The sequence below is a fragment of the Nicotiana tomentosiformis genome, unplaced genomic scaffold, assembly GCF_000390325.3.
Source record: "Nicotiana tomentosiformis unplaced genomic scaffold, ASM39032v3 Un00248, whole genome shotgun sequence".
In the NCBI taxonomy this organism is placed as follows: Eukaryota; Viridiplantae; Streptophyta; class Magnoliopsida; order Solanales; family Solanaceae; genus Nicotiana; species Nicotiana tomentosiformis.
The window spans coordinates 21,746-42,730 of NW_027174807.1; the positions used below are offsets into that span (position 1 = coordinate 21,746).

The window sequence follows — 20,985 nt, forward strand, 5'->3', positions numbered from 1 at the left end:
CTCATATTTTGCACACAAATCATAAATGGCATAACGGACCTATTAAAATTTGTAAAATCGGATTTCGACCCCGATATCAAAAAGTCAACCCGCCATCAAACTTCCCAAAAATTCGACTTTCGCCATTTCAAGCCTAATTCCACTACGAAACTCTAAATAATTTTTTGGACACGCTCCTAACTACAAAATCACCACACAGAGCTATTGAAATCATCAAAATTCGAGTCCTGGGTCGTTTACACATAAGTCAATATCCGGTCAACTTTTTCAACTTAAGTGTTTAATTTTGAGACTAAGTATCTCACATCACTCTGAAATCCTTCTGGACCCCCAACCAACTAACTCGGTGAGTCATAAAATAACTGTAAACATAGCTTGAGCAGTAAATGGGGGAACGAGATTATAGTACTCAAAACTACCGACCGGGTCGTTACATTCTCCCCCTCTTAAACAAACGTTCGTCCTCGAACAGGTTTAGAATCATAACTGGAGTCTCAAATAGGTATGGATATTTACTCCACATATTCTGCTCAATCTCCCAACTAGCTTCTCTGACTGGATGGCCTCTCCATTGTACCTTCACTGATGTTATGTTCTTTGATCTCAACTTTCGAACCTGCCGGTCTAAAATGGCCACCGACTCCATATCATACGTCAAATTACCATCCAACTACATTGTACTGAAATCCAGAATATGAGACGGATTCCCGACATACTTTCGGAGCATGGATACATAGAATACTGGATGAATACCTGATAGACTAGGTGGCAAAGTAAGTTCATAAGCCACCTCTCCAAATTTTTTAAGTATCTCAAAAGGCCCAATATACTGAGGGCTCAATTTACCCTTCTTCCCGAACCTCAACACACCCTTCATGGGAAAAATCTTGAGCAGAACCTTCTCCCCAACCATGTAAGAAATATCACAGACCTTCCGGTCGTGATAACTCTTATGTCTAGACTGCGCCGTACGAAGCCGCTCCTATATTAATTTAATCTTCTCCATAGCATCTTGAACCAAATCAGTACCCAATAGCCTAGCCTCACCAGGCTCAAACCAACCCACCGGAGACCGACATCGCCTCCCATATAAAGCCCGATATAGAGCCATCTGAACGCTCGATTGGCAGCTGTTATTGTAAGCAAACTCTGTCAGTGGCAAACATTGATCCCAAGAACCCACAAAATCAATGACACAAGCGCATATCATATCATCCAATAACTGAATAGTGCTCTCGGATTCTCCGTCCATCTGAGGGTGAAATGTTGTACTCAACTGAACCTGTGTGCCCAATTCTCGTTGCACCGCTCTCCAAAACTGTGATGTAAACTGCGTGCCCCGGTCCAAAATGATGGACACGGGCACCCCGTATAGGCGAACAATCTTGCGGATATAAATCTCAGCCAACCACTCCGAAGAATAAGTAGTACCAACTAGAATGAAATGTGCGGACTTGGTCAACCGATCTACAATCACCCAAACATCATCAAACTTTCTCAAAGTCCGTGGGAGCCCAACTACGAAGTCCATGGTAATACGCTCCCACTTCCACTCCGGAATTTCATGTTTCTCAAGCAATCCGCCCGGTCTTTGATGCTTGTATTTCACATGTTAAAAATTTAAACACCGAGCTACAAACCCAACTATATCTTTCTTCATTTGCCTCCACCAATAGTGCTGCCTCAATTCCTAATACATCTTCGCGACACATGGATGTATAGAGTACCGCGAACTGTTAGCTTCCTGGAGAATCAACTCACGCAAACCATCTGCATTAGGCACACACAGGCTGCCATGCATCCGTAATACACTGTCATCTCCAATAGTGACTTCCTTGGCATTACCGTGTTGAACCGTGTCCTTAAGGACAAGTAGATTGGGATCATCATACTAGCGCTCTCTGATGCGATCATATAAAGAAGACCGAGAAACCACACAAGCCAAAACTCGATTCGGCTCGGAAACATCCAATCTAACAAACTGGTTGGCTAAGGCCTGAACATCCAAGGCTAAAGGCCTCTCTGTTATCGGTAAGTATGCTAACCAAACTCTCCGCCTTACGACCCAAGGCATCGACCACCGCATTGGCCTTTCCGGGATGATAGAGAATGGTGATATCATAATCCTTAAGCAACTCTAACCACCTTCGCTACCGCAAATTGAGATCTTTTTGTTAAAACAGATGGTGTAGACTTCGGTGATCGATATAAATCTCACAATGGACACCGTACAAGTAATGCCGTCAAATTTTCAAGGCATGAACAATAGATGCTAACTCAAGGTCATGGACCAGATAATTCTTCACATGTACCTTTAACTGTCTGGACGCATAGGCAATCACCTTACCGTCTTGCATAAGCACTGCGCCGAGACCAATACGTGACATGTCACAATACACAGTATAAGACCCTAAACCTGTAGACTTCGGTGATCGATATAAACCTCACAATGGACACCGTACAAGTAATGCCGTCAAATTTTCAAAGCATGAACAATAGATGCTAACTCAAGGTCGTGGACCAGATAATTCTTCACATGTACCTTTAACTGTCTGGACGCATAGGCAATCACCTTACCGTCTTGCATAAGCACTGTGCCGAGACCAATACGTGACATGTCACAATACACAGTATAAGACCCTAAACCTGTAGGCAACACCAATATTGGGGTTGTAGTCAAAGCCGTTTTGATCTTCTGAAAGCTCTCTTCACACTCATCCGACCACTGGGTCAATTTAGTTATAGGTGCCGCAATAGACGAGAAACCTTCCATGAAGCGACTAACTCCGAATCTCATTAACTGAAGATGGTCTGGGCCAACTCTGAACTGCCTTTATTTTCTTCGAATCCACCTTATTTCCTTCACTAGACACTATGTGTCCCAATAATGCCACCGAACTAATCCAAAACTCACACTTAGAGAATTTGGCATATAGTCTTTCCTCTCTCCACCTCTATAATACAACACCCAATTGTTGTGCATGCTCCTCCTAGTTACGTGAGTACACCAGGATATCATCAATAAATACTACGACAAATGAATCAAGATACAGCTAGAATACGCTAATCATCAAGTGCATAAATATTGATGGGGCATTGGTTAGCCCAAAAGACATCACAAGAAATTCATAGTGGCCATAAGGTGTCTTGAATGCCGTCTTTAGAGTATCTGAATCCCGAATTTTCAACTGGTGATACCCCGATCTCAAATCAATTTTGGAGAACACCCACTCTCCCTGAAGTTGGTCAAACAAAATTATCAATACTCGGCAAAGGATATTTGTTCTTGATTGTAACTTTGTTCACCTATTTGTAATCAGTGCACATCCGTATAGTACCATCTTTCTTTTTCACAAACAAAACCGGTGCACCCCAAGGTGACACACTAAGCCTAATTTAACCCTTATTAAGAAGTTCCTGAAGTTGCTCTTTCAATTCTTTTAACTCACCTGATGCCATAGGATATGGATGAACAGAAATGGGATGAGTGCCCGACTCCAAGTCAATACTAAAATCAATATTCCTGTTAGGCAGCATACCCGGCAAATCTGCATGAAATACATCTGGAAAATCCCTCACTACCGGCACTGAATCAATAGTAGGAGTATCTGTATCGACATCTCTCACAAGAGCCAAATATGACAAACACCCATTCCCAATCATACGTTGGGCCTTCAAATAAGAAATTACCCTGCTGGGAACATGATCTAGAGAACCTCTCCGTTCGACCTTCGGCAACCCCGGCATTGCCAACATCACGGTTTTTACGTGACAGTCCAGAATAGCATGACATGGAGACAGCCAATCCCTATCCAGAATTGCATCAAAATCATCCATACTGAGCAGTAAGAGATCAACTCTAGTCTCCAGTCCCCCAATGGTTACCACACAAGACCGATAGACACGGTCCACAATAATAGTATCGCCCACCGGCGTACATACACGAATAGGTGAAACTAATGAGTCATGGGGCATATCCAAATAATGAGTAAAGTACGATGATACATACGAATAAGTAGAACCAGGGTCAAATAATATAGAAGCTTCCTTGTGGCATATTGAGACAATACATGTGAACACTGCATCTGAGGCAACGACATCTGGCATGGCAGGAGAGCATAGAATCGGGCCTGACCGCCACCTAATCGGCCTCCCCCTCTTGGGCGACCCCTAGCTGACTGGCCCCCACCCCGTGCTGGCTGGGCGGGTTGTGAAGTAACTGGTGCTGAAGTCGTAGTCTGACTCCTCTACTGCACTGGACCTCCCGAGCGACGAGGACATTGTCTCCACATATGCCCAAATTCCCCACACTCAAAGCAACTCCCCGATACTGGTGGTGGTGCTGACTGAATCGAACCTCGAGAACCAAAATAACTGCTAGAAGCACCCGGTGCAAATGAACCCTGAACTGAAGGAGCACGGGACGAACTCTGGGCTGGAAGGGCACTGAGAGATGACTGACCCTGATGAGAACTATATAAACCGTGGATGGATGATGCACCACAGTGAACTGGATGACCCATCTGTGCGTGTCTGTAAGGACGACCCCTATTGCGGTAAAACTGACCCCCTGAAGGAACACCGCTGAAATCACCTGGACCACGAGGCCTCTTGGCCTCCCTCTCTCCACGCTCCTGAGTATGAACCATCTCTATCTACCGAGCAATGTCAACTACCTCATTAAAAGTAGTACCAGATACTCTCTCCCGAGTCATAAGTAACCGCAACTGATATGTGAGGCCATCAATGAATCTCCTAATCCTTTCCCTATCAGTGGGAACCAACCAAACTATGTGATGAGCCAACTCAGAAAATCTCATCTCGTACTGCGTCATAGACATGCCATCCTAACGTAACTGCTCAAAATGTATGCGCAGCTCCTATCTGCGAGACTACGACACGAACTTCTGCAAAAAGAGAATGGAGAACTCTTGCCATGTAAGTGGTACTGCACCAACCGTCATGCGCCTCTCATAAGCCTCCCACCATCTGAAGGCAGTCCCAGAAAACTGAAAAGTAGTGAACGAGACCCCACTGGTCTCCAGAATACCCGTTGTCCAAAGAATCCGTTGGCACTTATAAAGAAACCCCTGAGCATCTTCTAACACAGCACCGCTAAATGATGGAGGTCGAAGCCTCCCAAATCTCTCGAGTCTTCTCTGCTCATCATCTGCCACAGCAGGGACTACCGGGGCCTGAGCAGCTGCAACTGGCTGGGCTGTTATTGCCCCCGGTATCTGAAGTCCCTGCACTACATGATCTGGAGTACGGGCAACAGGGATATGAGCTGAAGCCTGAGAAGTGAAAGGGGCGGCCTGAGCCGAAGCCACCTGAGCAAGGCCAGTGCAAACTGACAATATCTGGGCCAAAGTCTCCTGAAGGCCTGGAATCTCAATGGGCACAGCTGGTGCCTGCGCTAGTCATATCGGTTCAGCTATATCTGGAATCTTCTCTTGCCCCTACAACGGCCCCGATATCTCGCGGGCCTAACTGGTGGCTGACTGTCTGATCCGGTAGTACGTGTTCTCACCATCTGCGAGTAAATAGAATAATAGAATTTTAATTTTCCGGAATCAACAAGTTCGCACGATAGAATACAAAAGGCTGAAATTTTTCTAAGGGTTCGGGAGCCTCTCGAAGATAAGTACAGACGTCTATGTACTGATCCTCAAGACTCTACTAAACCTGCTCATGACTCATGAGACCTATGTAACCTAGGATCTGATACCAACTTGTCACGACCCGAAATCTCACCCGTCGTGATGGCCCCTGTTTCAATACTAGGCAAGCCGATAACACCAATAACCCACAATTTCTTTTAAATACTGAAAACATAATAATTAAGTTTAAGAGTAAATCCCACAAATATTAGAAATAAACACACTCCCAAAACTCGGTATCACTAAGTACATGAGCATCTATACATTACAAGTCTGGAAAACCAGGTCTATAATAATTTGAGACCAAATACAATAAACAAAAAGGATAGGGAAGGAGAGACAAGGTTTGTGAAATATAGCAGCCACCTCTAAATCTCCGAAAAATTAATTGTGTGTCCGGGATCACCTGGATCTGCACACGAAGTGCAGGGTATAGTATGAGTATAACCAACTCAGTAAGTAACAATAATAAATGAGGAACTAAAAGTAGTGACGAGCTTCTCAGCTAAGTCCAAATACAGTACTTTCCAACCTAAAAGGGTAGGCATGCTCTCAAGTTCAACATTTAAAATTTCACAGAAATTTCATATCAAATTTGACTGAAACATAAAATAATATTTTTTCGAAATTTCCAAAATAGTGATATATTACAGCTGAAATGAAGCAAATAATGAAATCAATGCATCCTCTCAGAGTAACAGTCGCTCAGTCCTCCCATTCACTCCAACCTCACAGTCACTCTTTCCTCACAGTCACTCTTTCCTCATAGTCATTCTTTTCTCACAGTCAATCATTCCTCACAGTCACTCATCACTCATCACTCGGCACTCGCACTCAGTAGGTACTTGCGCTCATTGGGGGGTTGTACACACTCCGTAGGGGGTCCTTCAGCCCAAGCGCTCATAAATCAATGAAACATGCTGTGGCGTGCAGTCCGATCCCATAAATATCCTCACAATTAGGACCTCGGCCTCACTCAGTCATCAACCCCTCCAGTCTCTCAGGCTCTCAGAAATCATGATAAGCAGCCCAACAACAATAATATGATGCATCAATATGAATAAGAGAGACTAAGATGTAATATGCAAGTAAAACCGTGACTGAGTACAAATAAAAATTTAACACATGTACACGACCTTTGTGGGTCCCAACAGTGTCAACACATGGTTTAAACATGATTCATAGTTCAATTTCCCTAATACGTGAAAATATGTACAGGTATCAACAGATTATTCATCTACATAGTTCCATGAAATTTGACCAAGTCACAATTCATACGGTGCACGACCACACGCCCGTCACCTAGTATGTGCGTCACCTCAAAACCAATAACATAACACATAATCTGGGGTGTCATACCCTCAGGACCAAATTTAAAACTATTACTTAACTCAAACCGTATAATTCTTTATTGTGCTAGGCCTTTGCCTCGTGAATTTACCTCCAAACGCCTCGAATCTAGCCACAAATAATTTGATTCTGTCAATAAAATGTATTGGAATTAATTCCATAAGAAAATGCTAATTTTTCATAAAAATTCGAAATTTAGCTCAAAAATCGCCCGTGGGGCCCACATCTCGGAACTCGACAAAAGTTACAAGATCCGAAAGCTCATTCAATCACGAGTCTAACCATATCACTTTTACCAAAATTCAACCTCAACTCGACCCTCAAATGTTCAGATTAAACCAAGAGAGTTTTCTAATATTTTTCTACTTAATTCACCCATCAAATGATGGATTCAAAGGCATAATCCTGGAAACTAATCAAAACTGGATAAGAATCGCTTACCCCAAACACCTACACCGAGCGCCCAATTTGATTTTGTGTTATTAACTCAAAACCTTCGTTTTGGAACTTTTAATTCTGCCCAGAAATGCCTTTATCGCGTTCGGGACCATAGCTTCGCGTTCGCGAAGCACAAAAAATATGCTGCCAAGATTCCTTCTTCGCATTTGCAACATCCTCATCGCGTTCGCGATGCCTTCCTACCTCTGCCCTTCGCGTTCGCTAGACACGAGCCGCATTCGCGAAGGCTTAATGACAGGCAGGCCTCCAACTCCCTTTCCTCTTCGTGTTCGTATCCGCCCACTCACGTTCGCGTAGGCTTCCCCAGTCTCTTCTTCGCGTTCGCGATGGAAACATCTCAGCAGCCCAAAATCCTTCTTCGCGAACGCGTGATACCCTTCGCATTCACGAAGAACAATACCAGAAACCAATTCCAGCAATTATAAAATAAGGAAAAATGATATGAAACCATCCCGGAACTCAACCGGGGCCCCCGGGACCCCAATCAAATACACCAACAAGTCCTAAAAAATCATACGAACTTAGTCGAGTCTTCAAATAATACCAAACAACGCTAAAACCACGAATCATACCCCAATTCAAGCCTAATGAATTTTAAAATTTCAAATTTTCACAAATGACGCCGGAACCTATCAAATCAAGTCCGATTGATCTCATATTTTGCACACAAGTCTTAAATGACATAACGGACCTATTAAAATTTTCAGAATCGAATTTCGACCCCGATATCAAAAAGTCAACCCCCCGGTTAAACTTCCCAAAAATTCGACTTTCGTCATTTCAAGCCTAATTCCACTATGGACCTCCAAATAATTTTTCGGACACGCTTCTAAGTCCAAAATTATCACACGGAGCTATTGAAATTATCAGAATTCGAATCTGAGGTTGTTTACACATAAGTCAATATCCGGTCAACTTTTTCAACTTAAGTTTTTAATTATGAGACTAAGTGTCTCACATCATTCCGAAATCCTTCCGGGCCCGAACCAACTAACTCTATGAGTCATAAAACAACTGTAAAGCATAACTTGAGCAGTAAATGGGGGAATGGAGTTATAATACTCAAAACGATCAGCCGAGTCGTTACAGGGGGAAAACGCTACCTAATAAAGACGACTTCATACAAAGAGCTCGAACACAAAAATATTTGATTAAGGATGTAAGTGTAGTTACTACATCACAACAACGCTTGTTGGTCCATTCCCAACTCCTATTCCTACATGGAGCAACACATAATAAGGGATCCAATTAAATCTAAAAAAATAACCGTTTGGCGCACAAGATATTCCGTGTCATGCAGGATTTGGAGAAGGGCCGCATCCCAAGGGATGTTATGTAGACAGCTTACTCTAATACAAGCATTAGTGACTGCTTCCATGACTTAGACCCGTGACCTATAGGTCACACAGAGATTCAATTAAATTTCATTTGCCAAAATATTATACGGTAGAGATATGGTGAAAACAAATTGTGTGCCTTAGCTTTAACATTACTTTAGGTCATAACCTGAATCTCGAATGTGGCGTCTTACATTTTTTCTCTAATGACCTTGTTAAAGTTCTTAGCACCTCCACCGTTCCTACATAAGCATAACTAACGTTATGTGCTATTGTACACTAATTTATAACTCCTCCGTTCAATTTTTGGGACGTCAAAATCTAAATTCTAGCATAGGCAAAAGTTGCTAAATGATTTATTTTGGTGGAAAAACTACTAAAGGATCGTGTGGTAGGATGTATTAGGGGAAAATTTTATATATATATATATATATATATATATATATATATATATATATATATATATATATATATATATATATATATATTATCTTGGTATTACTAATCCCTTATTTGATACTTAGTATTTTTCAACTTATGTATAATTAATATTTAGATTCGCATAATTTGGCCCGACTAAATCTGGATTCTCGTCGGAAAATCCCATATTAGGAGGTAAAGCGCTACCTAGCAAAGACGACTTCATACACAAGGCTCGAACACAAAATATGTTATTAAGGATGTCAGAGTAGTTACTACTCCGCCACAATATACTTGTTGGTCCATTCCCAACTCCTATTCCTACACATAGCAACACATAACAAGGGATTCAATTAAATCCCAATTGTCAAAACATTATAGGGTAGAAATAATGATAAAAACAATTTTTGTGCCTTTAACATAAGCGAAAGATTCTCTCCTTTTTTTCCCGCTCAGTATCCGATATCCACATTGGGGCCCGACTAAATTCGAATTCGCGTGAAAAAGTCTCACGTTAAGGAGTAAAGCGCTCTCTAACAAATGCGACTTTACACCCACGGGTTTGAACTAAGCGAAAGATTCTTGTGCAGCGATAAAGGTGGTTTAAACATTAATTTCGGACATGGCGTCTTACATTTTCTGTTCTTTAATTACCTTGTTAAAATTTTGAACAGCTCAATTGTTCCTACATCACTCAAGTATAGTTCATATTCCCTTGTCCAAATTTATGTGAGACTTTTTTAAATTTATTCCAAAAAAGTAACATATTTTATAGTATTTAGAATAAATTAAACGTTAAATTTCTTATTTTACCCTTAATTACAAATTGATCTATAACCACACACATGATCTATGTTTACCTTAACACTATATCTTCCCAAGTGATGTTTTTTCCGTTACAAGAAAAATTGGTCTATCGGTCGATCCGAAGTAGATGAAAAAGTGAAAATCATAGAAGGTTAGAGTTCAAAAATTCCAGCATAAATAAAAAACAAAAAAATATTAAACATGTGATTTAGGTAAAACAAATTTTCAATACATGTATTGACGAGAGGTAATAGATACTTCATAGATATTCAATGCACGTACAAATAAAAATAAAAGAAACAAAAACTGATTCCGACACCATGTTATAAAATAGTAAAAACTAAAAAGAGAAGAAAGAATCGAAGGGGTCCCGCACGTTCTAACATAGGCGGATCCAGAATTTAAATCATATGTGTTCAATTTTAAGATTTTTAACATTGAACCCATTATATTTTTAAAGTTATGGGTTCATATCTACTATTTTTGCAATTTTAATGAATTTTTACATACAAATTTTTACTCCGCATCGAAAGTTATGGATTCAGTTGAACCCGTAGCCACTAAGCTACGTCCGCCTCTGCGTCCTAATCTAACCTAATCTGCATCAGAAGCAGGGTGTCTCGTTACATGGCTTTTGTCATTCCTATCGGTCTTTTTCAGCTGATTCCATGTTATAGGCAATGCCAGTGACTGACTATTGGACTGTCTTTTATCTTGGCTTGACATTCATCTTGCAGAAATTAAAATGTATGGACATAAAAAAAAATACGGCAATTGAGAAAAGAGTAGTGTAAACTTGAGGGGCAGGGGGGTGGGGGGCTACGATTTACTTCCTGAAAATATGTAATTCCAAAAAAGAATACTTAAGTTAATGAATTAGCACTGAAATCCTTCAATATATGAGCCCGTTTGGACATAAATTATTTTTTTCTTTTTTTCCAAAAAATATTTTCAAATCATTCTTTAGTTACTAAACTGGATTGAATGTTTGAAAAACTTTTTGAAGATGAGTTTCAAGTTTGAGAAGTGGTAAAAATATTTTTTTTCCAAGTAAAAATTTATTTTCTCTCGCAAAACGGCAATATTTTTCAAGTGAAATGTATGTCCAAACAAATTTCAAATTCCTATTACTATCATTTTTCAACTTAACTCCAAATATTACTTTTTTTTACCAAATCACTATCTTTACAATTCTCCTTCAACAGGAACTCGTCTTAGTGAATTCTCAAATGTCCCTTAAACAGAGACGGAGCCAAGATTTCAAACTTATGGGTTCGGAATTCTAATTGTTTTAAGTTACTGGGTTCTAAATTAATAATTTATACATATTTAATGGATTTTTAAGACAAATACAGAGTTCGAACCAAAACTATTGAGTTCGGTCGAAGCCGCCGGCTACATTCTAGCTCCGCCCCTGCCCTTAAAGATGTTTTAAATTTCTTGCATTTTTTTTAACTACAGATAAATATTTTTCTTGAAATTAGGAAATTACGCAACATGTTCAGTTTCATTCTAATATAGAAGTTCCTAACCTCACAGAATCATTTCCCCACAAAATCTTGCTGTCTTTGACAAGTCTTCTTTACTTATTTTATCTGAATATATTTTCCATTGGTAGGAACATGTGAGTAATTTTTTAAATTTTTTTCTCTTATTAAAAGTTCCGTATAATGGTACTCCTTTTTGGATTTTTCTTGGATAAAGGAGGGAGATAGGATCATTTAGTTTTGGTTAAGTTATTGTTTATACTTATTTTTTCTTAGCTAGCGTTTAGACATAGATTTGATTGAAACTTGAAAAAAGAATTTTTAAAGTTGTTTTGAAAAATATTTTTTGGAAGTTAAAGGTACGTTTGGACTTGTATTTTATTTGAAGCAAAGTTAAATTTTTGAGAGTGGAAGAAATGTTTTTACCCATAAACTACCCTAAACCAGTTTTTAGGAAATTGAAATTTTTTTCCAAATTTTTTAAAAAAAAAACTAATCATATTCTATAAACAAAAAAAAAAATCTTTTTTAAAAACAACAGCTAAATCTATGGCCAAACAGGAACTCGGTTCTAATCACTATAACTGGCATCATTATCTCACTTTTTTCTTTTGCTATGAATTATTAGCACAATGCCCAATTTGCCCATTCTAACATCTTTATATATTTTATAATAATTTAATTTTGTTATGAAAATATTATATTGTGAATGTCCATTCATTACTCTGCTATAGATAATCTTCCTGAAGAAGATTATCCATTTAGTACTCTCTTGAAGTTTATCTACAAGCAGCTGATGCAGGCAGGTTGCAAGCAACTCAATGAAATGATTTGCAGCAACTTCTTATATAACAGGCACGTTGCAAGCAGCTCATACAAACAACTTACAAGCAACTAAAGAAAAGTCTTGCAGCTGCTTCCGGAAAAGCCTCGCAGCTGCTTCCTTTCTTCTTTAAATAGAGAAGTTTTCAGTTCATTAAAAACATAAGTTTGAAAGTTGAAAAATATATCAGTTTCTCTCTATACTCGTCTTTACTTTACAGTCTTTATTTTATAACACTTTATCAGTACGAGACTCTGCCATCTCGAGCAAATACTTTGAAAGTATCAGAGGTACGGACTTTCTTTTTCTAAATGTCAAATCTTTCTAAACTTGAATTTGTAGCCCTGGATATATCGGGCAAAAGTTATATATCTTGGGTGCTTGATGCTGAAATTCATCTTGATGCGATGGGTCTGGCAGACACCATCAAGGACAAAAATCAAGCATCAAACCAAGACCGTGCCAAAGAAATGATATTCCTACATCATCACCTTAATGAAGGCTTGAAAATGGAATATCTCACTATTAAAGATCCGGTCATACTGTGGAATAATTTGAAAGATAGATATGACCACCTAAAGATGGTCGTTCTGCCACAGGCACGTTATGATTGGACTCTTCTAAGGCTACAAGATTTTAAATCTATCAGTGAGTATAATTCTGCTATGTTCAGAATTATTTTCCAATTAAAATTATGTGGTGATAATATTACTGATCATGATTTGTTGGAGAAAACTTTCACCACTTTTCATGCCCCGAATATGCTCCTGCAACAGCAATATCGAGATATAGGATTCAAAAAGTATTCTGAACTTATCTCACATCTTCTTGTAGCCGAGCAACATAATGGGCTATTAATGAAAATCCATGAAAGCCGACCTACTGGTTCTTGTCCATTTCCCAAAGTGAATGAGATGAACTTCCACTAAGCTAAGCGTGGAAGAGGTCGTGGCCCCAGTCGTGGTTGGGGAAGAAAATCTAATCATTGTAATAATAATAATGCACCAGAACCCTCCTCAACACCAGCAGTGGAAAAGGAAGGAACAAAAGCATGAAGCAGTGCAAACAATAAGTGCAAAAAATACATGCTATAGATATGGTGAAAAGGGGTGTTGGTCACGTACTTGTCGTATGCCAAAGCACCTGGTTGAGCTTTATCAAGCCTCCCTGAAGAAGACAGAGAAAAATGCTGAAGCAAATTTCATTTCTGAAGATAATTTAGACTTCATGTCTTTGGATGTAGCTGATTAGTTTGCACTCCCAGAAGCAGAAACAAGTCATGTGATTGGTGATAAATATGTAAAAATATAAATATTTTAATTTTTGTTGTTTGTAGTAGATAGTATGGTTATATAATTATTGTACATAAATAAAAGTTATGCTTTGATAATAATGTTTACTATCATATTTATGTTATTTATGTTATTTTGAAGAATATGGATAATCCTCAAATTATGTTTGGATCAAAGACCAATCATGAAGATATATGTGTAATTGATAGTGGAACAACTCATGCCATATTCAAAGATCAGAAATACTTTGCTTATTTGCATAGGGAAAAAGCAAATATTTCTATAATTTCTAGTAATATAAGTTTGATTGAAGGCTCCGAAAGAGCTGCTATATTTCTGTCTAAGGAAACAAAACTTATAATAGATAATGCATTATTCTCCTCCAAGTCCCAAAAAAAATTTGTTAAGTTTTATAGATATCCGCCGAAATGGGTATCATGTTGAGACGATAGATGAAATGAATATGGAATATCTTTGTATTACAAAGAATGTTTTGGGCCAGAAGTGCATTGTAGAAAAGTTACCAACTTTATCTTCTGGCTTATACTATTCAAAGATTAGTACAGTTGAAGCACACTCTATCGTAAACCAGAAGTTTATTGATTCAAATATTTTTGTGCTTTGGCATGGCCGTTTGGGCCATCCTAGATCAATAATGATGAGACGAATTACTGAAAAATCGATTGGGCATCTATTACAGAACTTAAAGATTCTTACAAATAATGAATTTTCTTGTGATGCTTATTATCAAGGCAAAGTGATCACTAGACCATCACCAATGAAGGTTGGCATTGAATCCCCTGCCTTTTTAGAACGTATACATGGGGATATATGTGGACTTATTCACCCACCAAGTGGGTTGTTTAGACATTTTGTGGTCCTAATAGATGCATCTTCAAGATGGTCTCATGTGTTCCTACTATCATCTCGCAATCAGGCGTTTGCAAAGCTATTAGCCCAAATAATTCGATTAAGGGAACAATTCCCAGATTATCCTATAAAGGATATTCGCCTTGATAATGCTGGAGAATTCTCATCTCAAGCTTTTGATGATTATTGTCTATCAGTTGGGATAAAAGTTGAACATCTTGTAGCTTATGTTCATACTCAAAATGGCCTTGCAAAGTCATTTATTAAATTCCTACAATTGATAGCAAGACCACTACTTATGAAAACAAAATTACCCACTACTGTTTGGGGCCATGCTATCTTGCATTCAGCATCACTTATCCGTCTCAGACCGACACATTATAATAAATATTCTCTGTCACAATTAGTTTTTGGTCATGAACTAAATACTGCCTATCTACGAATTTTTGGATGTGCTGTATATTTGCCAGTAGCACCACCACATCGCAGTAAGATGGGCCCGCAGAGAAGGTTAGGAATATATGTTGGGCTTGAATCACCCTTTATTATTCGCTATCTTGAACCATTAATGGGAGATTTATTTACTACTCGATTTGAAGATTGTCGGTTTGATGAAATAAATTTTTCACAATTAGGGGGAGAGAAAAAGAAAATCAAAAGAGAAATTGTGTGAAAAGTTTCATCATTATCTCATTTTGATCCACGTACCTCTATATATAATCAGGAGGTCCAGAAGATCATCCATTTACAAATGATCAAAATGATACTATAAAGGGATCTTCTGAAGAGACCCAAGATCTGATTAGTTCTGAGATTTCTGAAGAAATCACTGAACCCAAGACTCAAGTGAGCGAGGAATGTTTTTTAATAAGTTCTACTGGTGATGGGATTAATTGAAATTGATCTGAAATAGTGGTGGATAATATTTTTGCTTATAATGTTGCACTTAACATTATGCAAGATAGTGAGAATTTTGAACCCCGGTTTGTCGAAGAATATCGATAAAGATCTGATTGGCCAAAATGGCAAGGGTTAATTCAATCAGAATTGAACGCACTTGCTAAAGAGAGGTCTTTGGACCAGTAATCCAAACACCTGCTGGTATAAAATCAGTTGGTCATAAATGGGTTTTTGTGCGAAAAAGGAATGATAAAAATGAAGTTGAAAGATACAAGGCTCGCCTTGTCGCACAAGGATTCTCACAACGACATGGAGTCGATTATGAAGAAACATATTCACCTGTTATGGATGTCATAACATTTCGATATCTCATCAGTTTAGCCTTACGTGAAAGGCTTGAAATACATATGATGGATGTGGTTACAGTTTATCTGTACGGGTCACTTTATAATGAGATTTACATGAAAATCCCTGAAAGATTTAAAATGCATGAAGCAAATTCAAAATCTCGAGAAACGTATTCAATCAGATTACAAAGATCTTTGTACGGTTTAAAACAATCTAGGCGCATGTAATATAATCGCCTTAGTGAATATTTGCTGAAAGAGGGTTACATAAATGATGTTATTTGTCCATGTATTTTTATAAAGAAAATGGCATCAGAATTTGTTATACTTGTTGTTTATGTTGATGACATAAATCTTGTTGGAACTCCAGAAGAGCTCCAAAAGGGAATTGAATATCTTAAGAAAAATTTGAGATTAAAGATCTTGGAAAGATAAAACTTTGTCTTGGACTGCAAATTGAATATTTAGCAGACAGGATCTTTATGTATCAATATGCCTATACAGAAAAGGTCTTAAAACGCTTTTACATGGACAAAGTGCACCCATTGAGTACACCAATGGTTGTTCGATCACTTGAAGTGAATAAGGACCCGTTCCGACCTCCAGAAGAGGATGAGGAACTCCTTGGTCCTGAAACACCCTATCTCAGTGCAATTGATGCACTTATGTATCTTGCTAATGCTATAAGGCCTGACATAGCATTTTCTGTTAATTTACTAGCAAGATATAGTTCTTCTCCTACACGGAGATATTGGAATGGGCTTAAGCATATTTTGCGATATTAATTTAAAGGGAACTCTTGATATGGGTTTGTTTTATACTAACAAAGGTAGTGCAGATCTTATTGGTTATGCAGATGTAGGTTATTTATCTGATCCCCATAAAGCTCGATCTCAAACCGGGTACGTGTTTACATGTGGAGGTACTGTCATATCATGTCGCTCCACGAAGCAATCAATTGTTGCTACTTCTTCAAATCATGCTGAGATAATAGTTATTCATGAAGCAAGTAGGGAATGCGTATGGTTAAGATCAGTGATTCATTTTATTCAAGAAATATGTGGTTTGGAATGTGATAAAAGATCCACAATTTTATACGAAGACAATATTGCATGCATAGCCCAATTAAAGGGAGGATTTATAAAAAGAAAATATAACAGGCACATTATCTTTTAATGAACATCCGGGAGGGGGGAGGTTATGAAAATATTATATTGTGGATATCCATTCATTACTCCGCTATAGATAATCTTCCTGAAGAAGATTATCCATTCAGTACTCTCTTGAAGTTTATCTACAAGCAGCTGATGCAGGCAGATTGCAAGCAACTCAATGAAATGATTTGCAGCAGCTTCTTATTAAACAGGCAGGTTGCAAGTAGCTCATGCAAACAGCTTACAAGCAGCTAAAGAAAAGCCTTGCAGCTGCTTCCTGAAAAGCCTTGCAACTGCTTCCTTTCTTCTATAAATAGAGGAGTTTTCGGTTCATTAAAAACATAAATTTGAAAGTTGAATAGTATAACAGTTTCTCTCTATATTTGTCTTTACTTTACGGTATTTATTTTATAACAAATTTGAAGTTTTTATTTTACTCTTTAAGATATATTTTTATAGTCATAAAAATGTCAAGATAGATTTAATACTACATAAGTGTCAAGAAGTACCTTTTCCCCTAATTTTAAGAGATTTTTATACAAATAGACGACTAAATTGTTTACTTTTTCTAGCTGGTACACATAAATTATGTCTTTGATTATATACGTATACATATATTATACATTAACGGCTTTTTTTTAGTTTAAGCGTCTAAGTGAGCGTCTATTTAGGTTCACATCCACCCTGGACCTGGCCCCACCAAAGCCAAAAATGAAAATAATAAACTAACTAAAAAGAGAGTGACAACCAATAGAGATGAAAAAAGGAGTATGTCAGCATATATCTTGACATTCCGTGATCACCTATTACATCATTCGTTCTATAATTTACCTCTATAAAAACCTCTTATTCTTCTCTCTCTTTATTCATTCATATCAACAAACAAACCATTAATAAAAAGAGTGATAGAAAGAAAACAAAAGAGAGAATATTATGGTATCAAGAAATGTGCAAAGTAAAATGGTTGCCCGTAGAAAGCTTCATTATTTACGAACTCTTACCAACTCCAAATCAGTAATACTAATATTCTTCTTTAGCTTTTCTCATCAAATTGAATTCAATGTTTTGATTTATTTTATACCCTCTTTTTTCCTTTAATCTCTTTAAATTTTCAAAATAATGGAGTACCAAAAAAATAGTAAAGAAACTGCTTAATCGTTTTTTTCTTTTTTTTTTGAAGGTGAAAAAGAGCTCTATCATCTTTGATGCCTTCGTTTACATTCTCAAGCTGAGACTCCAGCTAGAAGCCATCCAAAGAGAGTATCACCACCTCTTAAACCATGTTCAAGTACTCTCTCTCTCTTTACTTTTTTACTTCCTCCATTTCATTTATTTGAGCAGCGTTTTGACTGGACAAAGAGTTTAAAAAGACTTATCGCACATACAAGAAATACCTTTACAACTTATGGTATTAGATATATCATGACATTTTTATCGCTAGAAGTAACATATCATTTAACGACAAAACGAAAAATTTAACATTAAAATATTTTAAAATATAGAAAGATGTTAGTTTTTTTAGAACAGACCAAAAAAGAAAATCGAATATTTTTTATAAAATGAAAATACTTAAAAGTACCTTTGCAATTTGTGATGTTATAACTAGAGCATGTTATTTGAGGACAAAATAGGAAGTTTTGAGTTAAGATATAGTTGAGCTGAGGTCTATCCGAAACAACCTCTCTACCTTCACAAGATAGGGGTAAGATTTGCATACTCACTACTCTTCCTAGTGTGGGATTACACTGATTTTATTTTGTTATTATTGTTGTTATTTTTAAATATAGAAAGGTGTCAGTCTTACGAAAGAATTGTGTGATTTTTTCTTATAATAGGAAGTGAAGGTGGAGAAGTTAACTGGGAAAAGATTTGTGGTGAAAGTGACTTGCAAAAAGGGCAAAGAAATGCTAGTTTCAATTTTAGAGGCTTTTGAAGAGATGAAACTGAATGTTGTTCAAGCTAGGGTTACCAGCAGGTACTTCTTTGGAATGGAAGCAATTGTAGAAACTGAAGATGAAGCTTTGGATGTAAGAGCTATGACTAAAGCAGTTCAATTGGCAATCCAGAAGAAGTAAAGTCTAGAGATACAAAAGTGAATCTTTAAGTAATATTCTTGTTTGGAGCAGAGACGGAACTAGGATATAAAGTTTATAAGTTCTGAATTTGCTAACTAACTCTGCTCCTAGTTGGGAGAAGTGTACCTCTAACTTTTGTTTTCCTTTTATTATCCTTGTAGCTAGATGTTCATGTAATGAAGAAAAAAATTATCACTTTCGTTTTGTTATCCATAAGGTATGAAAGTGAAAGAGAAAAGCCAAATTATGAAGTTGGATATTACGATAAATTTGAGCTCTTTTTTAGTTTGTCGTAACTACGTGACGGATAAACAAAATTTCAACTGTTTTTCAAATAAAATATATATTCAAATATAACTTTAACTTTTAAAAATTATTTTTTAACACAACTTCAAAAACTCTTTTTTCAAGTTTCAATCAAATTTATGTCTAAACGCTAGCTAAGAATATATCTTCAACGGAATGATATTTCTTCACAAACCTTGTACGTTGTTATAATTGATATTACTTATTAAATATCTTTTCGTACCAAGGTCATGTTAATTATTACACGCCTCATTAGTTAATGTTGTCTAAATTTGAGATTCTTGACATTAAGTAATCAAAGCAAGTTGGAAGAAATAAGTGAAACTTATCGAAAACCAAAAGCATTTTGAAACTTTATTAGGGTTTTTTTCACTTTTAACCCGCGCCAGAAACTATGTATATTCAGTAACTGAAAAAGTGTATAAAATTTATATATTTTTTATATATAACATACAGAATGTGTGTGTACAAAAAATATATATATTTCGGCTATTATTTGAAAGAGGCTATACAGTGTTATTTTTTCCAACTGTATTCGGAGTCTGGAGAGAGCATTGAAAAATGGGCTTTTTTCACTTTTAGTGCCAAAAACTATTTACATTGGGTATTCAAAAAAGTATATAAAATTTATATAATTTTTATATATAACATACATAATGTATATATATACAAAAACTATACAAAAAATATATATTTTTCGGCTATTATTTTGAGAGCGGTTATACAGTATCATTTTCCCTTTGAAATGTTTTGGAAGAAGACTCAAACATATATATATTGAAGAAGTCAAGAGTGAAGAATAACATTTGTAGACCCTTTTTCAATTTCAATGCTCATAATTCAAGTTCAACTTATTTAAGACAACACGACCAAATAAGGGAAAAAAAAAATGTATTTTTCCTTTCCAGTTTGACAATTTTGTAGCAGGAAAGGTTTATTGATCTTCTACGTGTTGGAAAATCCCTTAGCTAAATAATAGCGACATTTCATTTGTTTTAATTCATTATAAGCCGATAATATAATATCGACCGCAACACGCTATGTTGTTTTATAATACAATTGATGTTTCAAGTTTCAACTAACGAAAACATTATCACATTTTGTTAATTTTTAGCTTGATGTGTTGATAGCTCAACTTACTGGTTCGAGCTGTGAAAGCATGCACTAATACTTGTATTATGATAGGATGTCTATATCACATCCTTGGGGTACGACCAGTGGCGGAGCCACATTCAATCAAGGGGTGTCTCAACACCCCTTCGTCGGAAAATTACATTATATTATTAGATAAATTTTTATGTATATTTACTATATGTTGACTCCTATAAACTTTTCGATGTATCTTTTTTTTTTACACCCTTTGGTAAAAATTCTGGTTCCGCCACTGAGTACGACCTTTTTTCCGAATCTTGCATAAATGCAGAATATTTTATGCTCCGTACGGACCTTTTATGTGTTGGCACTCCGTAGTGAAAGAATGATCTCATATTCCCACTTACGATTTAAATATAAAAAGATATCTCTAGCCAAATTACCAATATTACTTTAAGCAAATCTTTTGTGTTATTTCTTATTCTTATTGATCTTTTGTGAAAAAGGTCACAAAACTAAAATATCATTTTTATGCATTACAAAACCAAATCTCTTGGGTGAGCACGTTACCTTTGGTTCTCCCCTTGGAAAATCCAGACACAAAAT

At 37.0% G+C, this 20,985-nt stretch overlaps 2 protein-coding genes across 2 annotated transcripts; one reads left to right on the forward strand and one right to left on the reverse strand.

Moving 5' to 3' along the window:
* Nucleotides 1-3,396: 3,396 nt before the first annotated feature.
* Nucleotides 3,397-4,649, reverse strand: LOC138903973 (uncharacterized). The gene is made up of 2 exons (XM_070192531.1): nt 4,358-4,649; nt 3,397-3,956 (listed from the first exon to the last, which is right to left on the reverse strand). The coding sequence occupies exons 1-2, from the start codon at nt 4,647-4,649 to the stop codon at nt 3,397-3,399; spliced, it is 852 nt and encodes a 283-aa protein (XP_070048632.1).
* Nucleotides 4,650-17,766: 13,117 nt separating this feature from the next.
* On the forward strand, nt 17,767-19,180 carry LOC104088060 (uncharacterized). Its single transcript, XM_009592670.4, has 3 exons — nt 17,767-17,920; nt 18,087-18,194; nt 18,742-19,180. The coding sequence occupies exons 1-3, from the start codon at nt 17,840-17,842 to the stop codon at nt 18,979-18,981; spliced, it is 429 nt and encodes a 142-aa protein (XP_009590965.1). The 5' UTR covers nt 17,767-17,839; the 3' UTR covers nt 18,982-19,180.
* The last annotated feature ends 1,805 nt before the right edge of the window (nt 19,181-20,985 follow it).

What these genes read in the sequence shown, in the direction of transcription:
- LOC138903973 (XM_070192531.1), bottom strand. Translation starts at nt 4,649, where the DNA reads ATGGTTCATACTCAGGAGCGTGGAGAGAGGGAGGCCAAGAGGCCTCGT. An exon ending in CAGTTATTTTGGTTCTCGAG is followed by an intron (nt 3,957 to 4,357) that starts GTTCGATTCAGT and finishes ATGACTCATTAG; the next exon opens with TTTCACCTATTCGTGTATGT.
- LOC104088060 (XM_009592670.4), top strand. Translation starts at nt 17,840, where the DNA reads ATGGTATCAAGAAATGTGCAAAGTAAAATGGTTGCCCGTAGAAAGCTT. An exon ending in CTCTTACCAACTCCAAATCA is followed by an intron (nt 17,921 to 18,086) that starts GTAATACTAATA and finishes TTTTTTTTGAAG; the next exon opens with GTGAAAAAGAGCTCTATCAT. An exon ending in ACCTCTTAAACCATGTTCAA is followed by an intron (nt 18,195 to 18,741) that starts GTACTCTCTCTC and finishes TTCTTATAATAG; the next exon opens with GAAGTGAAGGTGGAGAAGTT.